The following is a 25213-nucleotide window of genomic DNA, read 5'->3' on the forward strand; positions in this document are numbered from 1 at the left end:
ACCGAGATCAGACTGTACAGCACAGCTACCACTGGGAACTAGAAAGAGATACACAGCTAAAGTGTGTATTTCACGTGTATTTTATTACTCCATTACATTGTGAGCATGAAAGGATACACCTGTGTTTTGTCTCTGGTGAGTGTTGTTTCTTTTCTTTTTTCTTATATTTTTGTTTTATGCATGTGATGAAGACACCATCTGTGTGTATTTCTGTCTGTAAAAGTGTAGACGATGGATCTTGCAAAATTGCATATAGTTTAAAATGAAATATTTTATGTATATATGGAATTTTTTTTCAGTATTCAGCCATGTCATTTTTTTTTATTAATAGCTGTATGTGTAATTCCTTAAAATGAGTCATGTCTGCTGATTTTATCACAGAATGGAGAAAGAAAATGAATGCATCAGAATTGATAGTTTTCTGTGTTCCAGCTTTACCTATAGGAATTTTATGCAACCTGATTCATGTGAAAAGTCATGGATTTTTTCTTTAATTATTATTATTTGAAATCACCTTTAACAGGTGATATTCACAATCAAAGGAGAGATCATACCAGAGTATTTAGAAGCCATTCAACAGGGACAGTTCATGCTTGACAAGAGAAACAGCAGCCCGCTTTGGCAGGTATATATTTACCGACTTTTTTCTGATTTCCCTTATTATTTCTAAAAGTATTTAGTAGTTCCAAAAAGTTTTTGGATGTTTGCTTGATATTTAAAAAGTAATTCATTGCAAAAACAAGTGGCATCTGCAAACAAATGATCCTAAACTTTTTTTTTAGTGGATTCAAGTCAGTTTGAACACAAGTGTAGTTCATAATCACATTAAATATGAAAATGTTTTGCCAAAGTCTGACAACCACAAACTGTCCAAATACATTTTAATCATAATTTTGAAAAGTGTATCTATTGTCATATCATTTAAAACCTAACAAACATTTTGAAAAGTGTGTATGTGCTATCTTGCTTTGAAATGAAGGCAACTTGGTGTATTTTGGATTTTAAAATGTGACTGAAGAGTCCAAATACTTTTTGTACTGTAACTCAAAATCTTTTAAAACACTTACATATTTGGTTATTCTATTTAAATTTATGTCATTCAGAATAGTACAACCCCAGAGACCCATAATGTCTTGATGAGGGTCTTTCCCAAGCCATATAATGGCATGATCAGAAGAAAGAGGGATTGGTTGATTCCCCCTGTCAGCATTCCAGAAAATGACAAAGGCCCATTCCCAAAGGAAGTGGTGAAGGTGTATCTCTCTTCTTTGTGTCCTTTTTGCTTTGTACCTTATTTTTAATTTGCATATCATTGTCCTCTTTGCTCTGTCTTTATTTGAACATTTCACATAAGAAAAGTTATTTTCTTTGCCTCTATGTTTTGCTCCATAGATGAAGTCCACCGCTGCTGATTCCATGAAAATGATTTATAAAATCACAGGTGCTGGAGCTGACCAGCCTCCCGAGGGCCTTTTCAAAGTGCACAAATATTCAGGCATGTTGTGGGTCACCAAATCTCTGGACAGAGAGGAAACTGAAGAATATGTTGTAAGTGACCTGCATTGATCAAAGAACCTGGATCTCAAACATAACATGTTAAGACAGTTAGAGTTAGTGTGTAACTTTATAGAAGTAGTTTGTATTGATAAATGTCAAGTCAAGTAACCTTTATTTATATAGTGCTTTATACAATACAGATTGTTTCAAAGCAGGTTTACAGTGATGACAGGAAAATGATGCATTTCGGCTGTTCAGTTCCGTTGTAAAGATAATCAGTTATTAATTTAGTTTATTGCTGTATGTTGTATGTAATGTGTGTCTGTGCACTCGAGCAGCTCACAACTCATGCATCAGCAGAGGATCAAGACTTCATTGAAACCCCTGTCGAACTCACCATAGAAGTTATTGACCAAAATGACAACAAACCCTTCTGTACCCAAAATCCTTTTATGGGAGAGGTCCTAGAAAGGGCAAAACAAAGTAGGATGTGGAGATTCTTCTATCCGTCTCAGAAATATCTTTCAATAACTAAACATTTGTTTCTTAGAAGACAAAATAACATAAAATACTATGTTTTATACAGATGTGTCTATCGTACAAGTGACGGCAGAGGACCTGGATGACCCCAAAACCTTTAACGCCATGGTGCGTTACAAACTGGTGAGACAGGAACCCTACGGTGGGGTGTTCCACATTGACCCAACCAATGGAGTCATCAGTCTGGCCTCTATGGGCATTTTGGACAGAGAGGTACTAAAACTTAAGAGAGTTTGCACATGCAGAGACCAGTTGTTATGAAAACTAAAGCTATTATAAATATTTTTTTGTTGTCGAAGCTTGTGAGCAGCACTCTGACATAGCGCCGTTGTGCTTCGTCTGACCCGAGTTCGAATCCCAGCTCATGGTCCTCTCCTGGGCTCTCTCCCACTTTGCTTCCTGTCAGTTCCCTATACTATTCTGTCTCAAAGTCAAAATGGCAAAAATAAATTTTTAAAGTAATAATAATAATTTTTATCCATTGAAATTAAGCTGAAATAATATATAATGTTAGATGAACGTACAATGCTTAAACTCATTCTATTTCAGTTAGTTGCCCAATTTCATTCAAGTTTAAGTTTAAGGACAAAAAATACTAAAACTGAAATAAAAATAAATTTAAGCTAAATAGAAAAAAACAAAAACTAATTAAAAAGAGATGTCTTGAATGAGGGTCTTTCCCAAAATACATAAATAATACTAAAATGACACTGGACCAAAAGGATCTTTTTGTGTGCCCTATGATTCATGGGTGGGCCTGTAGTTTCTGCAGATTACCATACTCTGGCTACACTGACATCACAGTCAATGTTAGCATTTGTATCCAGGTAGCAAACAGTATGCAGAATTGCAATTTAATAGAATTGAAATTATCTGAAATTACAAGAAATTCAATGTGTAATTTTTTAACTTGAAAAGGAAAGTTCATCAAGACAAACTTTAAATGATTGCTTGACAAAGACTTGTTTGAAAGTTTAAACAAGTTTAAAAAATCTCATAGTTCAATCCAATTCAAATTCCAATTCACATTCCAACTCATGAAATGAAAAGGAGCCAAATCTTACATTCTGAATTTTTCCCAGGTTCGTGTCAGATGCTTCTAGCAATGCAAATGACTCTGATTTTAAAAAATAAAATGAAATGATTCTTTTCTTTTTTCTTTTTTTTAAATATCTTACTGACCCCAAACTTTTGAACAATGGTGTATATTAAATCAGTGTTCCCTGTTCCTATAGGCACACCACCACTACACATTTTCAAACTCTTCCTAATCAAACACACCTGATTCAACTGATCAGCTCGTTAGTAGAGACTTCAAGGCTGCGTTCCAGTTAGGCCCTGCCCCAAATGGCACACATCATGTGCACTTTCGGTCTTGTGGACTTACAATGGCCGCTGCGTGCACGTGTCATTTAAGTCCACAAGACCGTAGGGTGTCCCATTCGTCATTTAAGCTTAAAGAAGCCTTTGCGGCTGCTATGCGCCCTCGATGCGCACTTCTGCTGAGCCCGCAAGACTGTGAGCTACACAGAGGACTTTACCCGGCAGTCAAAGCGTCATTACGTCGTGAAAGTGCGGACTCAGAGGAAGACCGTGAGGGTTTAGGGTGCCATTTGGGACAGGGCCATTTTTTTTTAATGCCCTTCACTTGCTAACTTCACTCAATCTCGTTAACTCGGATGTACGTCATTGCTTACGCTGCATGAGTGCCCACTACTGGCAGAACCCTTGCAATGGTCTGAACTGGAACGTCCTAAGCTCTTGATCACTTGGAGTTTATTTATTTATTTATGTATTTATTTTCCCTTACGAAATTGTTCAATGTAGCATTCTATATATCAATATATATATATATATATATATATATATATATATATATATATATGTGTGTGTGTGTGTTTTAAATCAGTCCCTCCAGGATTTCGCGATTCTGCGATCGCTGAATTTGTCACAAAATCAAGTAAACTCCGCAGATTTTGGGCTTAGACACGTCCCGTGACGTCATCGCAACATGCATTTAGTCAAGTCGATTGAGCTGCACAGCTCGGACCAATAATAGACAATGTGTCGCAACTGGAGTTCACCGCAGAATTAATTTCATCGCTGTGAAATCTTGTGAGAAGCGTTCACATTCGGCGCAGAATTCTCTGTTAAACCACAGATATAAGATCAAATGGTGCCGCTGTGGACACTGTTTGATCTGATATGATATCTGATATTTGATCTGAAATCTGTGGTTTAACAAAGAAATTCTGCGACGAAATTAACCTAAATGCTTCTCACAAGATTTCACAGCGATGTTATTAATTCTGTGGTGAATTCAAGCAGTTTCTTCCCAGCGCACATGTAATCTGGAAACCATGAGAAACATTGTGACACTAACAGAAATAACTTGTGGCAGATATGGTCTAATGTTTTCGAGGTTTTTTTAAGTGCTTCACACAACTTTTCCCAGCACTTTAAATATTGCCCAGTTTGAATGTTATTTTTTAATGTGATGTCCAAAACATTATTTGTTCATACTTCATAGTTTGTCCCCATTTGTAAAACTAAAGGTTTCACGATATAGGAAAGCAAACACTTATTTAGAAATAAAAAAGAATAAATTACCACTGTAGTAGATGCTGCAGAGGAGCACTTATTGGCTTATTAGCCATTTCCACACCCTAGTATATATTTTTAATATTTATTAAAAATAATAAAAAAGTTAATATTATCTGCATCTCAACTCAAGCTCAGTGCTTTTCCGTCAGTCCTCACAGCACTGCCAAATCAGGGGCTGGTGCCACCTTAGAACTTAAAGGGTTAGTTCACCCAAAAATGAAAATTCTGTCATTAATTACTCACCCTCATGTCGTTCCACACCCGTAAGACCTTCTTTCATCTTCTAAACACAAATTAAGATATTTTTGATAAAATCCGATGGCTCAGTGAGGCCTCCATTGACAGCAAGTTAATTAACACTTTCAGATGCCCAGTGTAGGAAACGTTTTCCTCGTCGAAGCAGAGACCAGGAGACGTTGGGATATCTTTCAAGCAGAAGTTACTTTTTATTGAGAAACGCGCTTGTGCGTCGCTGTAGTCATCCAAGTCCAACTAAGGCAGTGTACTTGGTAGTTCATATACATTCAAGGGGGAGGGATACATAGAGTAGAGGTGGAGACAATCTAAACAAAGCATGCAAATGCAGTGCAGGAATCAGCTTTGATCTCCTTAAATTGTCATCATCTTTACCTCAAAATGTTAAATACAATATACTTCACCTTAGTATTTTTATGTGAGGTTATGTCAGGATTAGGGCTGGGTGATAAAACGATAACGATATGTATCGCGATAGACACGTGAGCGATATCTATAAAAAATGTGTTCAATAAAACGTTCGATATTTTTTATTCTTCGTCGGAAGAAAACAGAGGTTGCGAAGCAAGTTTGGTTGCATTAACAAAGGCACTCGCTCTCTGGTAACCTAGCAACGTAGGAAGTGACACGCTAACAGCCAATCATGTAACAGTATCAAGTTTGGTTGCGCCATATCGTTGTCTCGTGCTGGTCTGCTGGTCCAGCAGAACAGCAGTGCTGGATTCCTCTTTAGTAACCGGCGACTGATAAGCAGAAAATGAGTGCCGCAGTGAGCGAGGAAATTGTAAATAAAAGAGGAAAAGTCAGCTCGCCAGTATGGCAGTTTTTTGGATATTATAAGTCTGACCGTAGTCAGACCAATGTCGTCTGCAAATTATGCAAGACCGTCGTCCCGGCCAAGACTGGTAATACCACTAAATTCTCAGGTTTCTCTATGTTTATATTTAACACTTTGCACTATTTTATTACACTTTATTAAGCATTTCTTACATTTTCTTTCATTTTGCACCTTAAATGTTAAGAGATAATTGTTAAGTGTTCGTTGTGACTTTTAGACTTGTTTACATTTTAATTATTTGAGTTTTCCATGGTTGTTGACATTTCTGTCTTAATAACTGAGAGGATTATGATCAGAGGAAGGTTAAGTTTAAAATAAAAATGTTTAAATGTAATATATTTTTCTCCTGGTCCTTATTTTAAATGGTTCATAAAAAATATCAATAATTATCGATATCGACCGATATGAAACACTGATATCGTGATACAGTTTTCAGCCATATTGCCCAGCCCTAGTCAGGATGTAGGATCAGCAGATCTTAAACTGATTCTTAAATTTGTAATCCTACACCAGAAAGCTACTAAAGACATATTTAAAACAGTTCATGTGAGTACAGTGGTTCAACCTTAATGTTATGAAGCGACGAGAATACTTTTTGTGCGCCAAAAAAACAAAATAACGACTTTATTCAACAATATCTAGTGATGGACGATTTCAAAACACTTCTTTATGAAGCTCTGAAGGTTTCTGAATCTTTTGTTTCGAATCAGTGGTTCGGAGCATGTATCAAACTGCCAAAGTCACGTGATTTCAGTAAACGAGGCTTCGTTACGTCATAATTTCATAATTTCGAAATTTCAATGTTTCACTACTGGGGGCGATGATCTCTGTGAAACCATGAAAACAAGCTGTAAATATTGCCGCAAATTTTGAGAAAAGCCGCCGCAAATCCAGTCATTTTAAGTCGCAAAAATCAGAAAAAAATTCCCGCGAAATCCTGGAAGGACTGTTAAATATAAAAAAAAAAAAATTGTATATCATAGAGTTGTTTGTGGTGGGGTAAATAAAACGCGATATGCGGTGACGTCACAATCGTGTTGCATTGTGGGATATGGAGCTGCCTGAAGTGTACATATGAAGTAGACTCGCTTCCTCTTAGGGAAGTTTGTGAGTGCTTGTCTAAAACTCAGATAAGGGAGACATCCAAAATGTGTGATGTTGGTGTGCCTCCAGGAATAGGGTTGGGAAATACTATTTCAAAGGGTCGTTTCATAACCGTCTATTGAACATGGCTGTCTCTGTCGCCATCTCTTTGGTAACAGACTCATACAATGTATACGCTGGCTGTAGAGGCAGCTGATATGGATGGTCATGGTCATTCTTCGACCTGTATGGTCAACATCAAAGTCACTGATAGCAATGATCATGCACCTAAGTTCAGCAAAAGAACGGTGAGTTCATTGTTGGTTTGGCTTCAAGCTTAATTTTCCAAACACATCTGGCATTGAGTACTTATAAAACAGCCTGTTTGTGTGTGTTTTGGCAGTATGCAAGCACAGTACAAGAAAATAAGGCTGAGGAAATTGTTGCAAGGTTAGACGTTACAGATAGAGATGAGCCTTTAACTGCAAACTCAGTGGCGAAGTTCACCATCATCCAGGGCAACGAGGAAGGGTTCTTCAACATCAGCACCGGCCCCAGCAGAATGGAGGGAATCATCACAACATCAAAAGTGAATAAATACTCAGATACAAATATACACTCAGATACAAAAATATAAAAACTTAAAATATTACTGACCCCAAACTTTTTGGCTAGTAGTGTAGATTTTATTTTCCTCACAATAGCACTGTGACTATTTCGTGCCATCAGCATGTGTTACAAGCTTTTTTTCCCTTTTTTTTATTTGACAACCACCCAGTGATAGTGAATTTTTTCCTCAGAAAATAAAAATCAAGTTGTCCTTATATTTTCAGGGTCTGGACTTTGAGCAGGCCAACAATTTCTCTCTGCTGGTAGTGGTAGAGAACGAGGTTCCTTTTGCTGTTCCTTTGTCCACCTCCACTGCTACTGTCACCATCACGGTGCAGGATGTAAATGAGCCACCTATCTTGGAGCCTGCAGAGAAACAGATCATAGTTCATGAGGACGTTGATGTGGGCAGCACCATCCAAAAGTACACAGCCAAAGACCCAGACACTGCTAGAGAGCAGAAAATAAGGTTTTACATTCATTCATACACAAAACAGCACAATTATACGGGTTTGTCATATCATGAAACCCCTTTTTTGTGTATTTATCCAGCTGGCATGTGACAAACCTTCAAAGTTGTAATAATGTCAGTTGTTTCAAAGTTGAAATAATGTTTAAAGCTAAATGATTGTAAAATGTTTAACAAAAATATTTATAAACCAACTTTGAACAATTTTGATATCAACGTTAATTCGATTTGCAAAATTGAAACAGATTTCAACAGCGATTAGCTTTGCGTGATGTTGATTCAATAAACACTGAAATGCTGGCTGGGTATATAGTATGTTGATGTTCTTTTATTTTAATCTGTGAATTATTTCTTAGTACTGTAAAAACCAACTAAACCTGTTTTTTTTTATCACAAAATGCCTGTACAATGAAGTACTGTGGTGGTACCATTTAACAGTGATCAGATGGTACTGTAACACTATGATACTTTGATGTATATGGTATTGAATTAACACATTCATGTATTTAAATTATTTATTAATTATAATTGTTCATTATTATCTTTTCTACTATTTAAATTGTACTCCAAGGTACCTCAAAGATTCTATGGTACTACTATGGTACACAAGCAAACAATACCATTTTATATGCACCACTGTTTCTATCATGTTCATTGTTTTGTTTTTGTTTTGATGTCAGATATAAGTTGCTGCACGATTTTGCAAACTGGCTGGAGATCACCGAAGACACTGGACTCATCAGTGTCAGGAGCTCACTAGACAGAGAGGCCTTGTTCATAAGAGATGAACAGTACACAGTCTTAGTAGTTGCATATGACAATGGTAATTTAATTAAATATTCAGATGCTTAAAGGGTTAGTTCACCCAAAACTGAAAATTCTGTCATTAATTACTCACCCTCATGTCGTTCCACACCCTTAAGACCTTCAGTCATCTTCAGAACACAAATAAAGATATTTTTGTTAAAATCCGATGGCTCAGCAAGGTCTGCATTGCCAGCAAGATAATTAATTTGTGTTCCGAAGATGAACGAAGGTCTTACTGGTTTGGAACGACATGAGGGTGAGTAATGAATGACAGAATTTTCATTTTTGTTTGAACTAACCCTTTAAAGACTGTTGCTCGAAACACATCTGATGCTGGCTTTAGAAGAATTGCATAATATAATATATTGTGTTGACTACTTAATTAAGCATTTTTGTCCTTTTTGGAGCTTCACAGCTATAGTCATTAGCCCCTTTCACACAGTAATCCCTGTAAATTACTGTAAAATTACCAGAACAACTTTTCTGGTAAATACACAAATGTGCTCTTCACACAAGCAACAGAGTTCTGTCTTTTTAACGGTAAGATACCTTTCACACATCCAAAACACTAGTGAACTCTATGATGTAAAGCATCAAAAATGACCTTTAAACACTGAGCTGTTTTCTTAATCCACCTGGATGAGGAGAAGCGCTTTAGTTTCACTGTGTCCAATTTGATTACTTTTTTTTTTTTTTTTTTTTTCTGAGTGGCAAGCATAAGAGGATGATCAAACAGAATGCTGTTTTGCTCTTAAAAACATGAGATGCATAATATAGAAGCCTTTAGCATATACAATAATACACAATAACTGCAGCGGAACTTACTGAAAACAGCTTGGACAGAGCTTTATGATTGGCCCAAAGCAGACTTCTTACATCTGCGCATTCTGACCTCGTATGTGATCATACTGATAAACCATTTCTTTGTTCACACACAGCATCATACCTGTAATTCACTGGTATTGTTACAACTTATACCGGGAAATCGCCAGAACCGATTTACCAGTATTTTTGAAAATGTCCTGTTCAGTGTTCACACATGATCTCTTAATGATAATTTACCAGTAAAGACTGGAAAAGAGCAGAGTAGACGTTCTGCTAAACATCTCCTTCTGTGTCCTACAGAAAAAAAAATGCATAACAGGTTACAGAATTTTACTCTTCAGAATTTTACTCTTCTACTTTAATGCCACTTCTTTTTAAACTGCACACTCAAGCCTTCAAATTTGTTGCATTGTTGTTGTTTTTATTTCTGTAGACACTGAGCCTGCCACAGGAACAAGCACATTAGTGATTAAGCTGTTGGATGTTAATGACAACGCTCCAGTGCTGGAGCAGAGCAGAGTCCAGATATGTTCTACAGAACCAAAGCCCATTTGTTTGACCATCACAGATCCAGATGGGCCAGAAAACGGCCCACCATTCATCACAGAGCTACATAAAGAATATCAAAGCAACTGGACCATCATCAGCAACTCCAGTAAGACTGGTTCAGCTAACATTAAGTTTTGATAATCTATTATAAATAAACTGGATACCTCACAATCTTTTCTCTTCTCGATTCTCAGGCTGTGCGGTGTGGTTGAAACCACTCAGACGTTTGGCTCTTGGTGAATACAGCCTGCTGTTGCGTGTGTATGACTCTAAGATGTTGTTTCAGGACAGTTCTATCATAGTGGAGGTGTGTGACTGTAAAGGTGATGACAATACCTGCTCCAGCGGTGTATATGCTCCTAACATCTCCACCCTGCCCATCTATGTTTCAGCAGCTATCTTATGCTTTCTTGGTAAGCAAACAACCTATAAATATGGGCTTACAAACAAGAAAAAATGTGTATATTTAACAGATGTGTATAAAATGTGTATATTGTATATTATTATGTAAATCTATTTATACACTACTGTTTAAGTTTGGGGTCAGTAATAGTTTTTTTTAATATTGTTTTGCAATATTGTTCTTGCAATTGCAAGAATCAAAACATACAGTAAAAACATTATTGTGAAATATAATTACAATTTAAAGAACTATTTTGTATTTGAGAATGTATTAAAATTTATTCCTGTGATGGAAAAGCTGAATTTTCAGCATCATTACTCCAGTCTTCAGTGTCACATGATCCTTCTGAAATCATTCTAATATGCTGATTTGATGCTCAAGAAACATTTATTGTTATCATTGATAATAATAATTATTATAATGATGCTGGCCTTTGAAATCTTTACAAATAACAGTGCTGATAATACGTAAAAAATATATTTCTTCTTTTCTTTAGCGCTGCTGCTGCTGCTGTTTCTTCACCTGAAGAGAAAGTGTGAGAGAAAATGGGAACAGTTCAGCCAGAAAGAAGAAGACAGGGACAATATTTTTTGTTACAATGAGGAGGGATGCGGCGAACAGGACCAGGTGCACATGGTCTTCCTCAAATCATGTTCATTGAATCCACTGAAGTGGTTTACTACTGTTAAGTCTTACTGTACTCAGTGTTTATGTTGTGTATGTATGTGTGTGTTACAGGTCTATGATATGATGCTGTTGTGCAGGGGACCAGAGATTTCCTCTACAGATATTGCCCCGACAGCCTTACGTACGGTCTTCTATTGGCAACATCAAGAAGAGAAAGAAGATATTGGAAACTTCATTCATGAAGTATGTATAGTAAGAGTGTTTGCGTGTATATGTTCATGAGAGTCGCCATCATTTCTGCAAGTTCAACATACTTGTTGGCCATGAAACAACAAAAAAAAGTATAAGGGTTGGACCAACAAAAGATCCAGGAACACGTCCACAACAGAATTACCATCATCATGAGTTACAGTACATGCATGTGTAATATATTGGACTCTGTGTTTCTGTAGAATCTGTGCACAGCAGATGATGACCACTGTGTGGTGCCGTATGACTCCATGTTGGTGTTTGCTCATGAGGGTGAGGGGTCTGAAGCTGGATCTCTCAGCTCTCTGCAGTCGTCTATCAGCGATGGAGATCTGGACTTCCAGGATTTGCAGAATTGGGGGCCTAAGTTCAGGAGACTGGCTGACATGTATGCTGTAGGAGAAGATGAATGATATGTCCTCATATAGGAGAGTGTGATGTGAAATCTGTTACCAAATATGCTGTAATGCGTTAATACATTCTGTCAGAAAAATGTGCAAAAATGATAGCTATAGCTTGTCACTGGGGCAAGAGGTACACCTTTGTACCTGTGACGAGTATCCCGAGGGCACTTCTGCGTCACCCTGTATTTAGGCTGCATCCGAAAACCTAAGCAGCTGACTTATGGCCTCACTGTTCTATCAAGCAATGACTTTCCAGGCAGCGTTTGCACACGAAGGCACCTCACGAAACTGATTTCGGACTGACTTCTGAGCAAGCGTAATGGTTTAATGATCTACAGCAAAATAGTAATTTCTCGCTAGAAATGACATCAGAAGTGGAAAGCAATGGTAAAAAATGTACATGCACACACAAACTGACCACCAAATGCAACTTTCAGATGCTATCTTTTAGCTCAAATGTCACAGAATGGAAAGCACAGGATTGTGGGATATCAGGCAGCAAAGGATGCATTTATGCTGCCTTCAAAAATCAATTAGATGAAATTAGAATTAGATGAAAATCAATTAAATCACATGAGACAGGAAGTGAAGCTAACTTTGGATTCAGACGTGCCTTGATGCCTTCCTTGGAATGTGTCCTTCGGATGCAGCATTTTTAAGTTTTCGGATGCAGCCTACTTCTCATCATTCAATCAGCAGCTGGGAGCATGTGCTGATCGGCCACACCTGAGCCTCATTAGGGTGACTGCATTTAAGTAGAGCAGCCCTGTGTCAGAAATCGCCCTCAATATCCTTAAATAGGGCACTATTTGAGGGAACAGCCATTTTTAGGGGTGTCTGAATCCTTAGAGGACATTATAGATTGCACTCATTCAATCCCACAATGCACCGCAATAAAGAGTGTACAACTGATGTACGCTCAATGGCTAGGAAATACCCATAATGCACTGTGAGAGATGCGCCGAATGAATTTCCCACGTCTTGCCAGAAGATGGTGTTCTCTTTATCTCTGCTTCCCCCAGATTTGAGCGAGGACTGACCGATTTGCGCTGCCCTCCTAACACTGAAAAGCCACAGACTCTCACTTCACCTTCATCACTTCGTCAACCCTATTTAGAGTATCTTTCTGTTCAATAAACTGCCCTCCAGAGATTTCTGCACTATGAATCAGTTTTGTCTCTGTTCTTATTCAACCCGCAACATACCTTATCTACCCTAAAAGTACTCTTAAGGTACCCTTAAAGCTGCAGTCCGTAAGTTTTGCCTCTTTGTCGCCATCTCTGTTTGAAACCTGCAATTGCTGTTATTTGCGGAATTATCATCTTTACGTGGGTTGTGCTTCAGCACGGCTCCTTAGCACTTATGAATCCAATGATTTGAGGTGTATGTGTGGATACTGTTCTTCAGAATCACATATTCTACAACTTGGAAGTATGACCAAAATAATAATTTTCACTGGAAAATGTAGTCTGAACAAGTAAGTAACATGTCTGCCACTTTTGTTCTGACCAACAGAAAAAAAAAGCATTACAATAAATCACACTACCAATAGTGATTAAATCTAGCGATCGCTTAGCGCATATCACATCAAACCATGCAAATTATTATTATTATTATACTTTGTTCTAAAATTTTTAATGCTAACAACATCAGCATTATGTGACTGTGTATCAGCGTTACCTGTAGATTTCAATTTCTGTAGCCACTCCGCAGTCCGAAGTCTTTTGCTTTTTGACTATGGGTTAATCTCCAGTTGACACTGATGATTGGCATTTGAACATTTATGGATTACAATACGCCATCAAAATGATAAATTTAATTATTCCAGCTACTGTGAGATAAGGCTATAAATGATCTGCCACCTGCAGCATCCTCACATATAGCCTACTAGCTGTGATTCCTTTATATAAACAGACGTGACATAATGACACAAACACGAACGGCGACAAGCTCGTATTTCCTGCAGAAACCCACCAGTACCGCGCTTATTAGAAAACATTACTACAAACTTACCATTGTGAATCAGGCTAAGGTAAATAGATAGTTTTGAACACTGGCTGGTTATTTACTTATTTACTTTACTTTAAATTCAAAAATGTAAAATTGATTTTGGATCATTTTTAACCAAAAAAAAGTTACAGACTGCAGCTTTGCCACAGTGATGAGCTGTTGTACCCCTAAAGAGACTATTTTTGTGCAGTGTTTCTGACAATATAGATTTCAGAAAGAATAATCTAAAACCTGGGGGTGGTGATGCAAGTATCTTGTTTTCTGTTTGTTTTCCATTCCTTACTGTAGTTTAGGATGTAGTTTTATCAGAAAAATGTTTGCAGACATTTTAAATGTATGTTATGCAAATGAAGTTGTGACTAAATGTACATAAGACAAGCACCTGCATTTGTTGTTCAATGAAGATTTTACTTTTGTTTAATACAGTAGTTTATCTCATTACTTTTTTGTTGTATTTGCCAGTGCTTTTTTCTTATTATATACATTACAGAATGTTTGTTTAACTATCAGTAAACACTGCTTTAGCAATATATAGAACTATTTTAACATGTATAAGTGTTTTTTATTTAAATTCTAAAAATGTAGCCTGTATAAAGCTTACTTTAAACAAGAGTCATAATAACCAATATGAAACTATGACACTAAACAACCTTTGACCATATTCTGGCTAATCACAAATCAGGACTCTCCCTATTGGGCGGGCTTTAAGAATGAGACCCTGAGAAAGAACTTTGACCCTGTATTTCACGAAGACGGATCTTCTTGAAGTGATTCTGTGTACTTCATTGTTTGTTGACTTGTTTTGGACTGATTTATAAGCGTGTTTCATATTTAATGTCTGTGATTCCAGAGGTAAGTTATGCATTATTTCATTTGGGAGGACTTGTGTCAATAGCAGTCACTATAGAATTGTATTATATTTTCAGTTGTCGAGCATGACTGTAAATGCTATGTTGTAATGCTCTAGATGTATGTGTTGACCAATCAACTAAATACACAACAAAAATTCAAAATCAGTTTTGGAATTTCACCATATATAGCCAATCCATTTATTTCATGGTTACTCATGATGTCACTTGTTTTGTCCCAGATGACTCAGAACATGTTCCAGGAGGGACTGCATCAGGTGTTTTTTAAGGAACGGCCTTTGCCCCGCCTACTTCCAGCTGCCGACTCCACAACTGGAGAGCCAATGGAAGATAGACTAGTCCGTTGGTTTGGGACAGTGGTCAATACCCGCATCCTTCTGTCTGGGGTAACAAAAATCTAGTTTAACTGTCATAGACACCCAACAAACCTGATAAAATTGATTACATGAAGCATGTATGCTCATCTTTGAATGTTAAGATAGTATTAGACTATCCAGAAAAGCATACTACCATGCCACTTTTCTGCAATATATAGTATGTGTACACTGTACAGTGAATAATATGCAAATTTTTTTGTATTACATAAAATCTATGGATGACTTACTACATTTACCAAAACAGTGATATACAACCAAAGTACACACATGTCCAAGTCTTGAAGGTCAACTTCACCTTTAGTTTTCAGTTTCACTAGGATTAAGAACTAAAACCATAAAAACTTTAAATAAAATAAACAGTAAATGAAATAAAATCTAAAAAAATTCATATAAAAACTCATATAGACTCGTATTTCAAACTTTATAGACATTTAAAAAAGAAAAGGCTAACAAAAAGAAAAAACTTAAAAAGTTAAAGTAAAGGAAGAAAATATACAAAATATTAACAAAAGCTATAGTATATCAGTGCTACTAAAATTTGACAAAGTTTGACAAATGATAGCCGAATCAATGGTGATGTTTATCATCTTTTGCTTGACTCATTATTTGATTGGACTGCCAAAAAGATAAAGAATAACCATTTTATTTTTTAGATGAACACCACTCACTTAATTAAACATGCAAAATGATGACAATGTGGCATACTATTATTTGAAATATTTATTATTGCATATTGTTACTGCTTCACATGCTATTTTTGACCAACATTAGGCAATGTATACTGTAATTCTTGCTTTTTCTGTCTATTTCTCTCAGGTTGTTCAGATTTTCAGTGCTGTCTCCTGTATTCTCTGCACCTTCTCTTATACTTGTTTGACTTTCAACTGTTCTGCATCTTTGACAGCACCAGTATGGTTTGGCCTGTTTGTAAGTGCTCAAATTACCATTTCTGGTAACCAAATTTGACAATCAGAAAATCAGAACAAAGCAATTATCAGTATGACACGCTAGAGTAGAGTTACTAATGATTTCTGTCTGTATTATATTGTTTATGTCTCAGTATGTGGTCACCGGGTCACTTGCAATTGAGCTCCAGAGGAAACCCCAAAAAATCAAAGTAAGTTTGTTTTATGTCTTTTTTTAATGGCCTTGATGAGTTCCTAATCTAGCTTAACCAGCTACAGTGACCCAAAAAGTATAAGCATACTTTTACATTAGTCAAGACACAATACTATTTGCCTTCTTTTTGAACGATATCTGTATTGCTTTATCATTTTTAACTCCACAAATGTCTTTCTATGAAATGTTTTGCTTAAAGTGTGCTTTTTTTTTTTTTTTAAATATCAGTTTGATGTTTTGTTGTCTGATGACATTCAGATATTCATGTCCAAATTAAATGTTGTTATACAGTTTGGGACAACTGTATGTGTATGTTCTTACATTTACATTTAATCATTTAACAGATGCTTTTGTCCAACACAACTTAGCAGTTAAACCAACTAAAGAGCAACAATATTTAAGTGCTGTAACTAGTCCAAGTTAGTCTAGCACAGTATACATAGCAAGGTTTTTGTTTTGTTTTTTGTTTAGAAAAAAATAGAATAGAAATAGAATAGAATAGAAAGTGTTAGTATTAATGGGTCAAGTGTTAATGAAAAAGATGCCTTTGCTTGAAAATGGCTAAAGACTCAGCTACTCGGGTTGAGTTATAGGCAGGTCATTCCACCAGCATGAAAAGGTCAAGTTAAAGGTACGTGAAAGTGATTTTGTGCCTCTTTTTGGATGACAGCATAAGGCGCCGTCAAAGTCCCTTTCAAGGAAAGTCTGTTCACTCGGCGACCATATTTACAACGCCTCCAGGCAGCTATTTTGAGCATCCAAGACCAAGTCCTATCTTTTTGAATGGGGGAGTCCTGAAATCTCAAAAACTGCTTAGCGAACTTACAATTAAAAAACATATTTCAAATCAGTAACAAAATCTGACAAGAACTTTCCCATAAATGTTGTTTCTTATGTTCAAATAGTGTTAAAAAAAAGCTTATTTTCCAGGCTAGACGAGTCAATGTGCAGTCCTAAGCGCGAGTCTCAAGTTTCTATGGGAACCAGAGCGTCTAATGCAAAGACAAGTCATTTCACTTGCCACCCATCTTTGAAACGCCTCTTGGGCATGCAAGTGCAGCTCCTATCTCTTTGAATGGGGAAACATCAAATTCTCCAAAGCTGTTTGCCAAGCTTTCAATTAAATTTCAGATTTGAAATCACCAATGAAATCTGACAACAACTGTCTCATAAATTTTGTTTCTAAATGCTCGATTCATGACAAAAAAAAAACTATATTTTTCAGGCTGGATCAGGCTAATGCGCATGCGCAGTCCTAAGTGCACATCTCTATAGGAAGCACGCATCTGACTGTTTCTATAGCAACCGGAGCTTTTAACGGCTGCTGCAGCGACGTGATTGGCTCTTATTTAGAAGGAGGGACTTATTCTGCCATATTGCGAGTTGCACTTTCTCCCGTTCAAAATGCAATGACTTAACCAATCAGCATTGGCTCTTTTACTTAGAAGGTGGGACATATTCCACCATATTGCTTGTTGCAGTTTCCCATTCATAACTAATAGAAGTGAACAATCTCTCTATAGTCTTTGGTGCCGTTCACTTGCAGAACGCAAGCTTCTGGAGGGCTGAAGTAGTGACTTTACACACAAGTAGTGACTTTATCACAACTCCAAGGTTCCTGGCTGTCCTGGAAGGAGTTATGGTTGATGAGCCTAGCTGAATGGAGAAGTTGTGATCAAGTGTTGGGTTGGCCGAAACCACAAGCAGTTCTGTCTTGGCAATATGACATATCATAACATATGATTATATGTTGTTAACATTCTTAACATGACATACAGTATCATGACGTAACATTTATAGGCTGCTTGTTTGCGTAATATGAGATCTGTGCTGTGTTGTAGGTCATGACTCTGATGGGCTTGAACATCTTCGGCTTGCTGTTTGCAGTTTGTTCTTTTCCCACCTTCTTTATGAAATCCTCACAACTTGACCATGCCACCACTCAGCAGGTGTGAATACAGAGACACTGACACTTAATAATAAGCCATTGGCAAACCACTAGAAATTAGTTCATGTCTCTCCATCTCTGTCTCTCTCTGTCAGCGCATTGGTGTGCATGTGCTGAAGGGTAGTGCGGTAGTGTCCATCCTCCAGTGTATGTTTGCAGCCATGTACACGATTTTTCTTATTTGGAGAGGTATGAAGTCCTACAGCAACTCCTACAGAAAGGACTACATCAGCGTAATGCAGGTACAGCATTCACACCTTCAAACAGCAGAATATGCTGTTATAAATGCAATATTAATGGTTATTTTATGATTAATGCAATATCTGAACCTGTTTGTCTTAGAACTCAGAAGAACATACAGATCCACTGCTGGAAAACGAACATTTCAGCATTTGAACTGTCAGTGTGTGACATCAGGAAACTTATGCAAGCAAATTTAAGGCTTATTATATTTTGTCAAGAGAATAAATACATTTTTTTAGCATTTGCAGCCCAGTTTACTATGCCAAATAACAGTGATACTGCAGAAACCTGAATATATATATATACTGCATACTTCCATTTATTATACAATATATAAATTATGATATATCTAATGTATAATTTATATACATTCATTACATATGCATGTAATTTGTGAGCATCACATAGACCTCATCAGTGATTTTGTATAATAATATATTTATGTGCAATTAAATGTGGATATTAAATTGTGTCTTTAGATGTCTTTGTTGTGCCATTGCTGAAAGTCAAATTATTGCAAAATAAAAATGTAATATCTTTATCCACTTCTGAAATGACCTTTTTGCACATGTGGGGAAAAAATATATCAACAAATACTGTAATAACACTTTCCACCAAGTCCTGATCTGCATTATTTGCTGCTGAGTATTTTGTTTCATACAGAAAAAAAAATGTTATTGTCTTTAATACAGTTTTTACATATTTAAAGCTGCAGTCTGTAACTTTTTTTAGTTAAAAATTATCCAAAAAATCTATTTTTGAACAAGTACATAACCAGCCAGTGTTCAAAACTATCTCCTTAGCTTAGCCCGATTCACAACAATAAGCTTGTAATAATGTTTTCTAATTCGAGGGGTACTGGTGGGTTTCTGCTGGAAATTTGAGTATGCCGCCGTTCCTCTTTGCGTCATTACGTCACGTCTGTTTACATAAAGAAGGATTCCCAGCTAGTAGGCTATATCATGTGAGGATGCTGCAGGTGGCGGATTATTTATAGCCTTTTCTCACAGCAGCTGCAATAATTAAACTTATTTTGATGGCGGATTGTAAAGTATGACAAAGTAACATTAGAGATTAGACTGTACAGAAATTGAAATCTACAGGTAACGCTAATACACACTAAATACACGTAGTGACGCAATGCTGATGTTAACATTAAGAATTTGAGAACAAAGTATAACAATAATAATAATTTTCAAGGTTTGATGTGAAATGAGCGTTGATGAAGTGATCGTTATTTAATCACCATTGGCACCATTTTTCTCAGTTGGTCTGAACAAAAGTGGCAAATTTGTTACTTTGTTACATTTTCCGGTGAAAATTCTTATTTTGGTCATACTTCCAAGACTACAATCTGTGATTCTGAAGTACAGCATCCACACTGATGTTGTAATGATGGGACGGCAGAGCGGGGATCCATTTGCAGCTTTATTGAGAATAGTCACCAAGGCAGACAGGGGCAAAGGCAAAGACATAAACGTGACAGGCAATGGTCGAGGCAGGCAGCAGACAAACTGTATCGGGTCACAGGCGGAGATCAGGGCAGGCAGCAAACAAACACAGTCCAGTACACAGGCAAGGTTCAGGGCAGGCAGCAGAGAATCACAAAGAATAAACAATCCAACGGTAACAGGGTAAACAGTCCACAAGAAAACACTCAGAGTTGATCACCAGGGCAAATCAAGACTTCGCAAAGGGTGTGTGTGTGTGTGTGTCTTAAATAGTCCAGGTAATGATCTGCAGGTGTGTGTGGCAATTGGTGATTGGTGCATGTGATTGGAAGGGAGGATTATGGGAAGTGGAGTCCAGGAACTGACAGGAACAGACAGTGATCGTGACAGATGTGGTGACTGACAGCAAACATTAGATTAATCAGTGCTGAGGAGCTGTGCTGATGCACAACCCACGTAAAGATAGTTCTGCAAATAACTGCAATTGCAGGTTTCAAACAGAGATGGCGACAAAGAGGCAAAACTTAGACTGCAGCTTTAATATATCATTTAATTTATCTTTGCACAATCTGCACACAATATACAGAAAAAGAAGTGATTCTGATTATTAATGTGGCTGAGAGAGATGAGATTTAACTGGATCTACCTCAACCTCTGCCCACATACATGCACACATATACACACAAACTTCACAAATTAAAGCAAACTGCTGAATATTTAAGTATACAAATGCTCAGACACGCACAGACAGCTTCACTTCTTTGTCAGTTCAGCATCCACATCCTCTTCAGGTTTAAGTGCGTGCCATTGGGCGATGGGTCTTCTTGGATTGGCTAACATATCTAACCAATGGCGCTGCTCCGTTCCTGAGCTGTTCTGTCCGAGGAAAACCTTTCCAATGGCATCATTCTTCCCAATTTTGTCATAGTCCAACACCGTCACCACAACCTGTACTTTCTATAAGGAGACAGAAGATTAGTCAAGAACCATCAATGTGTTCCGTTTCAGAAAAATCGGACATTTAAAATAATTTTAAGATCAACAGATCTCTACCTGAATCTGCTCAGATGGAACTTCAAAACTAAACGATTCATTGTAATATGGGTTCAGTGTGTTTTTCTTAATTGTGGTTTTCTTTTTCTTTAGTCTTTTGCCATTCTGCATCAGGTGGATTTTTACATATGGGTCTGTAGAAATATAGAAATATAATGTCAGAATTGGTGAACTAGGTGGAAAGATATTTCAGACCTGTGATCTGAAATGTGTCAGTATATAACTGGGCACTTTTTCACCCACCTGAGAGACCACCCACATCCATTTTTTTGAGGTTTTTGGCCTCCAGAACTACAACCGTCAGCTTTCCAGCAGTGGGTACATAGCGCAGAGACAAGCAAATATCACCTAACCGCTCATGCTGTTGAGTCAACAACAAAAAGTCAGTTATTATTTCACTCATCCTGAAATCAACACATTTCTGCACAATTCAACAACCAAAGAATCAAAATATCTGACTATAAGCAACTTTAGTAACCTTACCAAAGTCATTACATTGACTACAACTGTCATGTTTGATCTGTTTTGGAATATAAATAAAGGGAATTATAAAGGGAATATTTTCCTAGGCAGGACATCACTTTTTGCCACTAAATATATAGAATATTTAAATATTAAGTTTCCATACAATACTTAATTCCATATAATACTTTCCATTCATTTTTTTCTATGAATAAATATTAATATAATGCAAAATACGAATATATATTAAAATTCTATTCGCATATGTTATAATAAATTATTTTGTGAATATATTCTAATCAAAATTAATGATTTTGTAATGTATTTATGTTTTATTGCAAAGCTTGCTTGTGTTGGACTAATTGTTTTGTGTCATTCCACTTAAACATGCTGTGGGTTGTGGCCTATTCAATTTAAATTCCAACTCAAACTCTGGGGTTGGGCAAAAAAAAAAAATCATTCTTATGTAATCAAGATTCCCTTCATCACTCGGAGTCGTACCTCCTCTTTCTCGGCTTTCTGCAGATCTCTCCACTCTTCTGTAAGATGACTGAAGTCCACCTTATTCATTTGCACCCTCACATCCCCAATAGCATCATGTTTGGAGAAACGGTCAAAGTCATACACTGTCATGACCAGCGTCTTTCCACCAAGCTCTGCATATGGAACCTGCAGACAGAATATCAGAAAGCATAGTCTAATAAGTATCTGCTACTATTTTAATGCAATTAAATGCATCATTGTCCCCAGGTACCTTAAAGGTGAAGTGCTCATTAAAAGTCGGATCTAGAGTTTTGCGGTGAACTTTTGTCTCAAACTTTTTCTTCTTGTCAGGGAGGAGGTAAACTTTCACATATGGATCAGAAGTGCCACTCATATCCATAGCAGCAAGACCTTCTGCCTGAATCACACCTACAATTAACTGAACAAGAAAGAAAGTCATTTTTATTTTATTTTTTTACAAATTATTCATAATTTTAATTAAAAAATAAAGTTCTCCACTCCAACATTATAATAAGTTCAATGCCTAAGCAAGTTTCTTTCATTAATATGGATATTGATGACTGAATTAATGCTGGTCACTGATTTGTATTCATACCGCACTGTCAGTGAAGTTGTAGTCAAGGGTATAGAGAAGTTTTCCTAATTTTGCAGCCTCTTTAGACTCTGGATCCTCTTCTTTGGGGTCAGAATCAATTCCGTGATGGACAACCTGTGAATATAGCCATCCAAGTGCCATCATTAACACACACAAATATATATATATATATACACACACACTACCTTTCAAAGGTTTGGGGTTTGTAAGATTGTAAGATTCTCTTATGCTCACTAAGGCTACATTTATTTGATCAAAAATACTGTAAAAACATTAAATATATTACAATTTAAAATACCTATTTTCTATTTGAATATATTTTATGTAAATTATTTCTGTGATGGCAGAGCTGAATTTTCAGCATCATAACTCCAGTCTTCAGTGTCACATGATCCTTCAGAAATCATTCTAATATTTTGATTTGGTGCTCAAGAAACATTTCTTCTTATTATTGTTGAAAACAGTTTTTGCTGCTTAAAGGGTTAGTTCACCCAAAAATAAAATTTCTATTACTCACCCTCATGTCATTCCACACCTATAAGACCTTCGTTCATCTTCTGAACACAACTTAAGATATTTTGATGAAATCTGAGAGGTTTTTTTATCCTCCATTGAAAGCAACATAATTACCACATACAAGGTCCAGAAAAGTAGTAAAAACATTGTTACAATAGTCAACATGACTACAGTGGTTCAACCTTAATGTTATGAAGCGACGAGAATACTTTTTGTGCGCAAAAACAAAAAAATAACGACTATTCAACAAATTCGTCTTTTCCTAGTCATTCTGCTATGCTATTTACATTGCAGAGCTTCTATGTTTACGTCCAAATGCCGGCTCAGTATTGGCTGACGCTGGTCACATGAGCAGCAAGATGTATGTGTGTGATGCTGACGCAGGAGCCAGCCAATAATGAGCTGCCGTTCTGACATGTTTTTGCACACAAAAAGTATTCTCGTCGCTTCATAACATTAAGGTTGAACCACTGTAGTCACGTTGACTATTTATCAATGTTTTTACTACTTTTCTGGGCCTTGAATGTGGTCATTTCATTGCTTTCTATGGAGGATAAAAAAACGGATTTCGTAAAAATATCTTAATTTGTGTTCAGAAGATGAATAAAGGTCTTACGGGTGTGGAACGACATGAGGGTGAGTAATTAATGACAGAATTTTCATTTTTCATTTTCATTTCATTTTTTAATATTTTTTGTGATCCTTTTATTTTTATTCTTTGATGTATAGAAATTTCAAAAGATAGCATTTACTTGAAATATAAATATTTTGTAGCAGTGTTTTCCCTCTGATTTTTGATCAATTTAATGGGACCTTGCTGAAAAAAAGTATTTCTTCAAAAAAAAAAAAAAAAAAAAAATATATATATATATATATATATTTTTTTTTTTTTTTTTTTTTTGTATATATGTAACAGATGCAATATACTGTATTTGAATTCGAATTAATTATTAATTTGTTTAATAATTTGTACCTGTTTTGTTCCCTCTTCTCTTACGCTTGACATATTGATGGTGTTCTTTTCATTTTTTTCTTTCCCACCCTTCTCTTTTTTCTTCTTAAATATCATCTTTCTGCAGAAACACAGGCAGCAACTAAAAATGATGAGGACTACGAGGAAGCCGAAGGCCACCAAAGCCCAGGATGGTACTGAAACAACACACACAGAGAAATTACAACAAATACATCCGCTGAGTGAGTGTTTCTGTGTGTGTGAGAGAGAGAGACTGTGTAGTGTGTACTCACATGGGACTTTATGAAGCTCATTCATAAACTTGCTTCTGATGCTATGAGCCAAACTCTCTGCGGTTGTAGTCTGAACAGCAGTGGGAGGAGAACTCGTAGGTCCAGGTACCTTCGATCCATTTTGTGCTGGAGATGCTGGAGATAAGGAAGGACCAGCCAGTAGAGCATCGCCCTCATGCATTCTGAAGCCAAGCAGCAGAGAATTGCATTACCTGAAGAGTTGCATGCGACTTTATAAAGTTTTTAACTCCCTTATGACCTTTAGCATTTGCATAGTGAGTGAATGCTAATGAATAGGAAGCTCATTATAAGGTGTAAAGGCAAAGACAGGTTCACATTCAGCGCACACAGCAGGTGACATGAAGCTCCTTAACCTTGGATTATTTTAAGAAATGCTGAGTAGGAATTTATTGATTTTCTCTCTATTTACAGTGAAATGAGACACAGAAAGCCAGTGACACTGATACCCCTGAGATGCATTGCTGACTCTAACTTATACCTAAATATGCAGGACAAATAATTATTAACATGCATATACACAAATAAATACACCATCAAACAAATCCCTCTAATATTTGAAAACCTCAGCTCAGATGATTTCATATAGAAGAATTTATTCAAAGCATCATATAGTCTATGTAAAAAATAATACATGCAGAACCTGGGACACAACATGTTCTTGTACACACATAAAAGTTCATTATTAAATGTAATCTAAGGATCGTAAAGAATCACACACTAAATTTGAGGAGGAAGAACACTTACCTGCTGCTCTGATTTGAGAAGTGCACTCGGACTGGCAGTTTATCTGAATTATTTTGGAGCAAGAACAGAAAATTAAAGACGGAAAACAAGGATAATGAGAGAGAAAAATGTCTTGTGTGTCTTATTGAGACTCTTTCAAAAGAAAGAACATATCAGGATGATTGACTAAGTGTACCACTGCTAGAGAGAGAGAGAGACTGACTGTAACAAGCATCCAATTGGCAAGCTGTGCAGCAGTGGGTGGAACCATACGGACATTATGACAAAGGTTTTAACCAGGGATGTAGAAACGATTTG

At 36.6% G+C, this 25213-nt stretch overlaps 3 protein-coding genes across 3 annotated transcripts; 2 read left to right on the forward strand and 1 right to left on the reverse strand.

Annotated features, from left to right (window-relative positions):
• The first annotated feature begins 1 nt into the window (after position 1).
• On the forward strand, positions 2–14190 carry LOC127500188 (B-cadherin-like). Its single transcript, XM_051871145.1, has 15 exons — positions 2–135; positions 524–625; positions 1104–1253; positions 1393–1548; positions 1836–1980; positions 2084–2250; positions 6997–7125; positions 7221–7406; positions 7651–7895; positions 8576–8718; positions 9961–10182; positions 10271–10489; positions 10976–11106; positions 11218–11349; positions 11559–14190. Exons 1-15 carry the CDS (start codon positions 106–108, stop codon positions 11766–11768), a joined length of 2367 nt encoding a protein of 788 aa, XP_051727105.1. The 5' UTR covers positions 2–105; the 3' UTR covers positions 11769–14190.
• Positions 14191–14405: 215 nt separating this feature from the next.
• On the forward strand, positions 14406–18866 carry si:dkey-30c15.13 (uncharacterized protein LOC558731 homolog). Its single transcript, XM_051871143.1, has 7 exons — positions 14406–14621; positions 14860–15024; positions 15832–15942; positions 16076–16132; positions 17976–18083; positions 18178–18324; positions 18425–18866. Exons 1-7 carry the CDS (start codon positions 14604–14606, stop codon positions 18476–18478), a joined length of 660 nt encoding a protein of 219 aa, XP_051727103.1. The 5' UTR covers positions 14406–14603; the 3' UTR covers positions 18479–18866.
• Positions 18867–19863: 997 nt separating this feature from the next.
• Positions 19864–25081, reverse strand: syt1b (synaptotagmin Ib). Its single transcript, XM_051870428.1, has 9 exons — positions 24917–25081; positions 24152–24333; positions 23880–24055; positions 22391–22504; positions 22046–22213; positions 21793–21960; positions 21073–21190; positions 20830–20963; positions 19864–20733 (listed from the first exon to the last, which is right to left on the reverse strand). The coding sequence occupies exons 2-9, from the start codon at positions 24330–24332 to the stop codon at positions 20530–20532; spliced, it is 1263 nt and encodes a 420-aa protein (XP_051726388.1). The 5' UTR covers position 24333; positions 24917–25081; the 3' UTR covers positions 19864–20529.
• Positions 25082–25213: the final 132 nt, after the last annotated feature.

Source organism: Ctenopharyngodon idella, chromosome 18, assembly GCF_019924925.1.
Source record: "Ctenopharyngodon idella isolate HZGC_01 chromosome 18, HZGC01, whole genome shotgun sequence".
In the NCBI taxonomy this organism is placed as follows: Eukaryota; Metazoa; Chordata; class Actinopteri; order Cypriniformes; family Xenocyprididae; genus Ctenopharyngodon; species Ctenopharyngodon idella.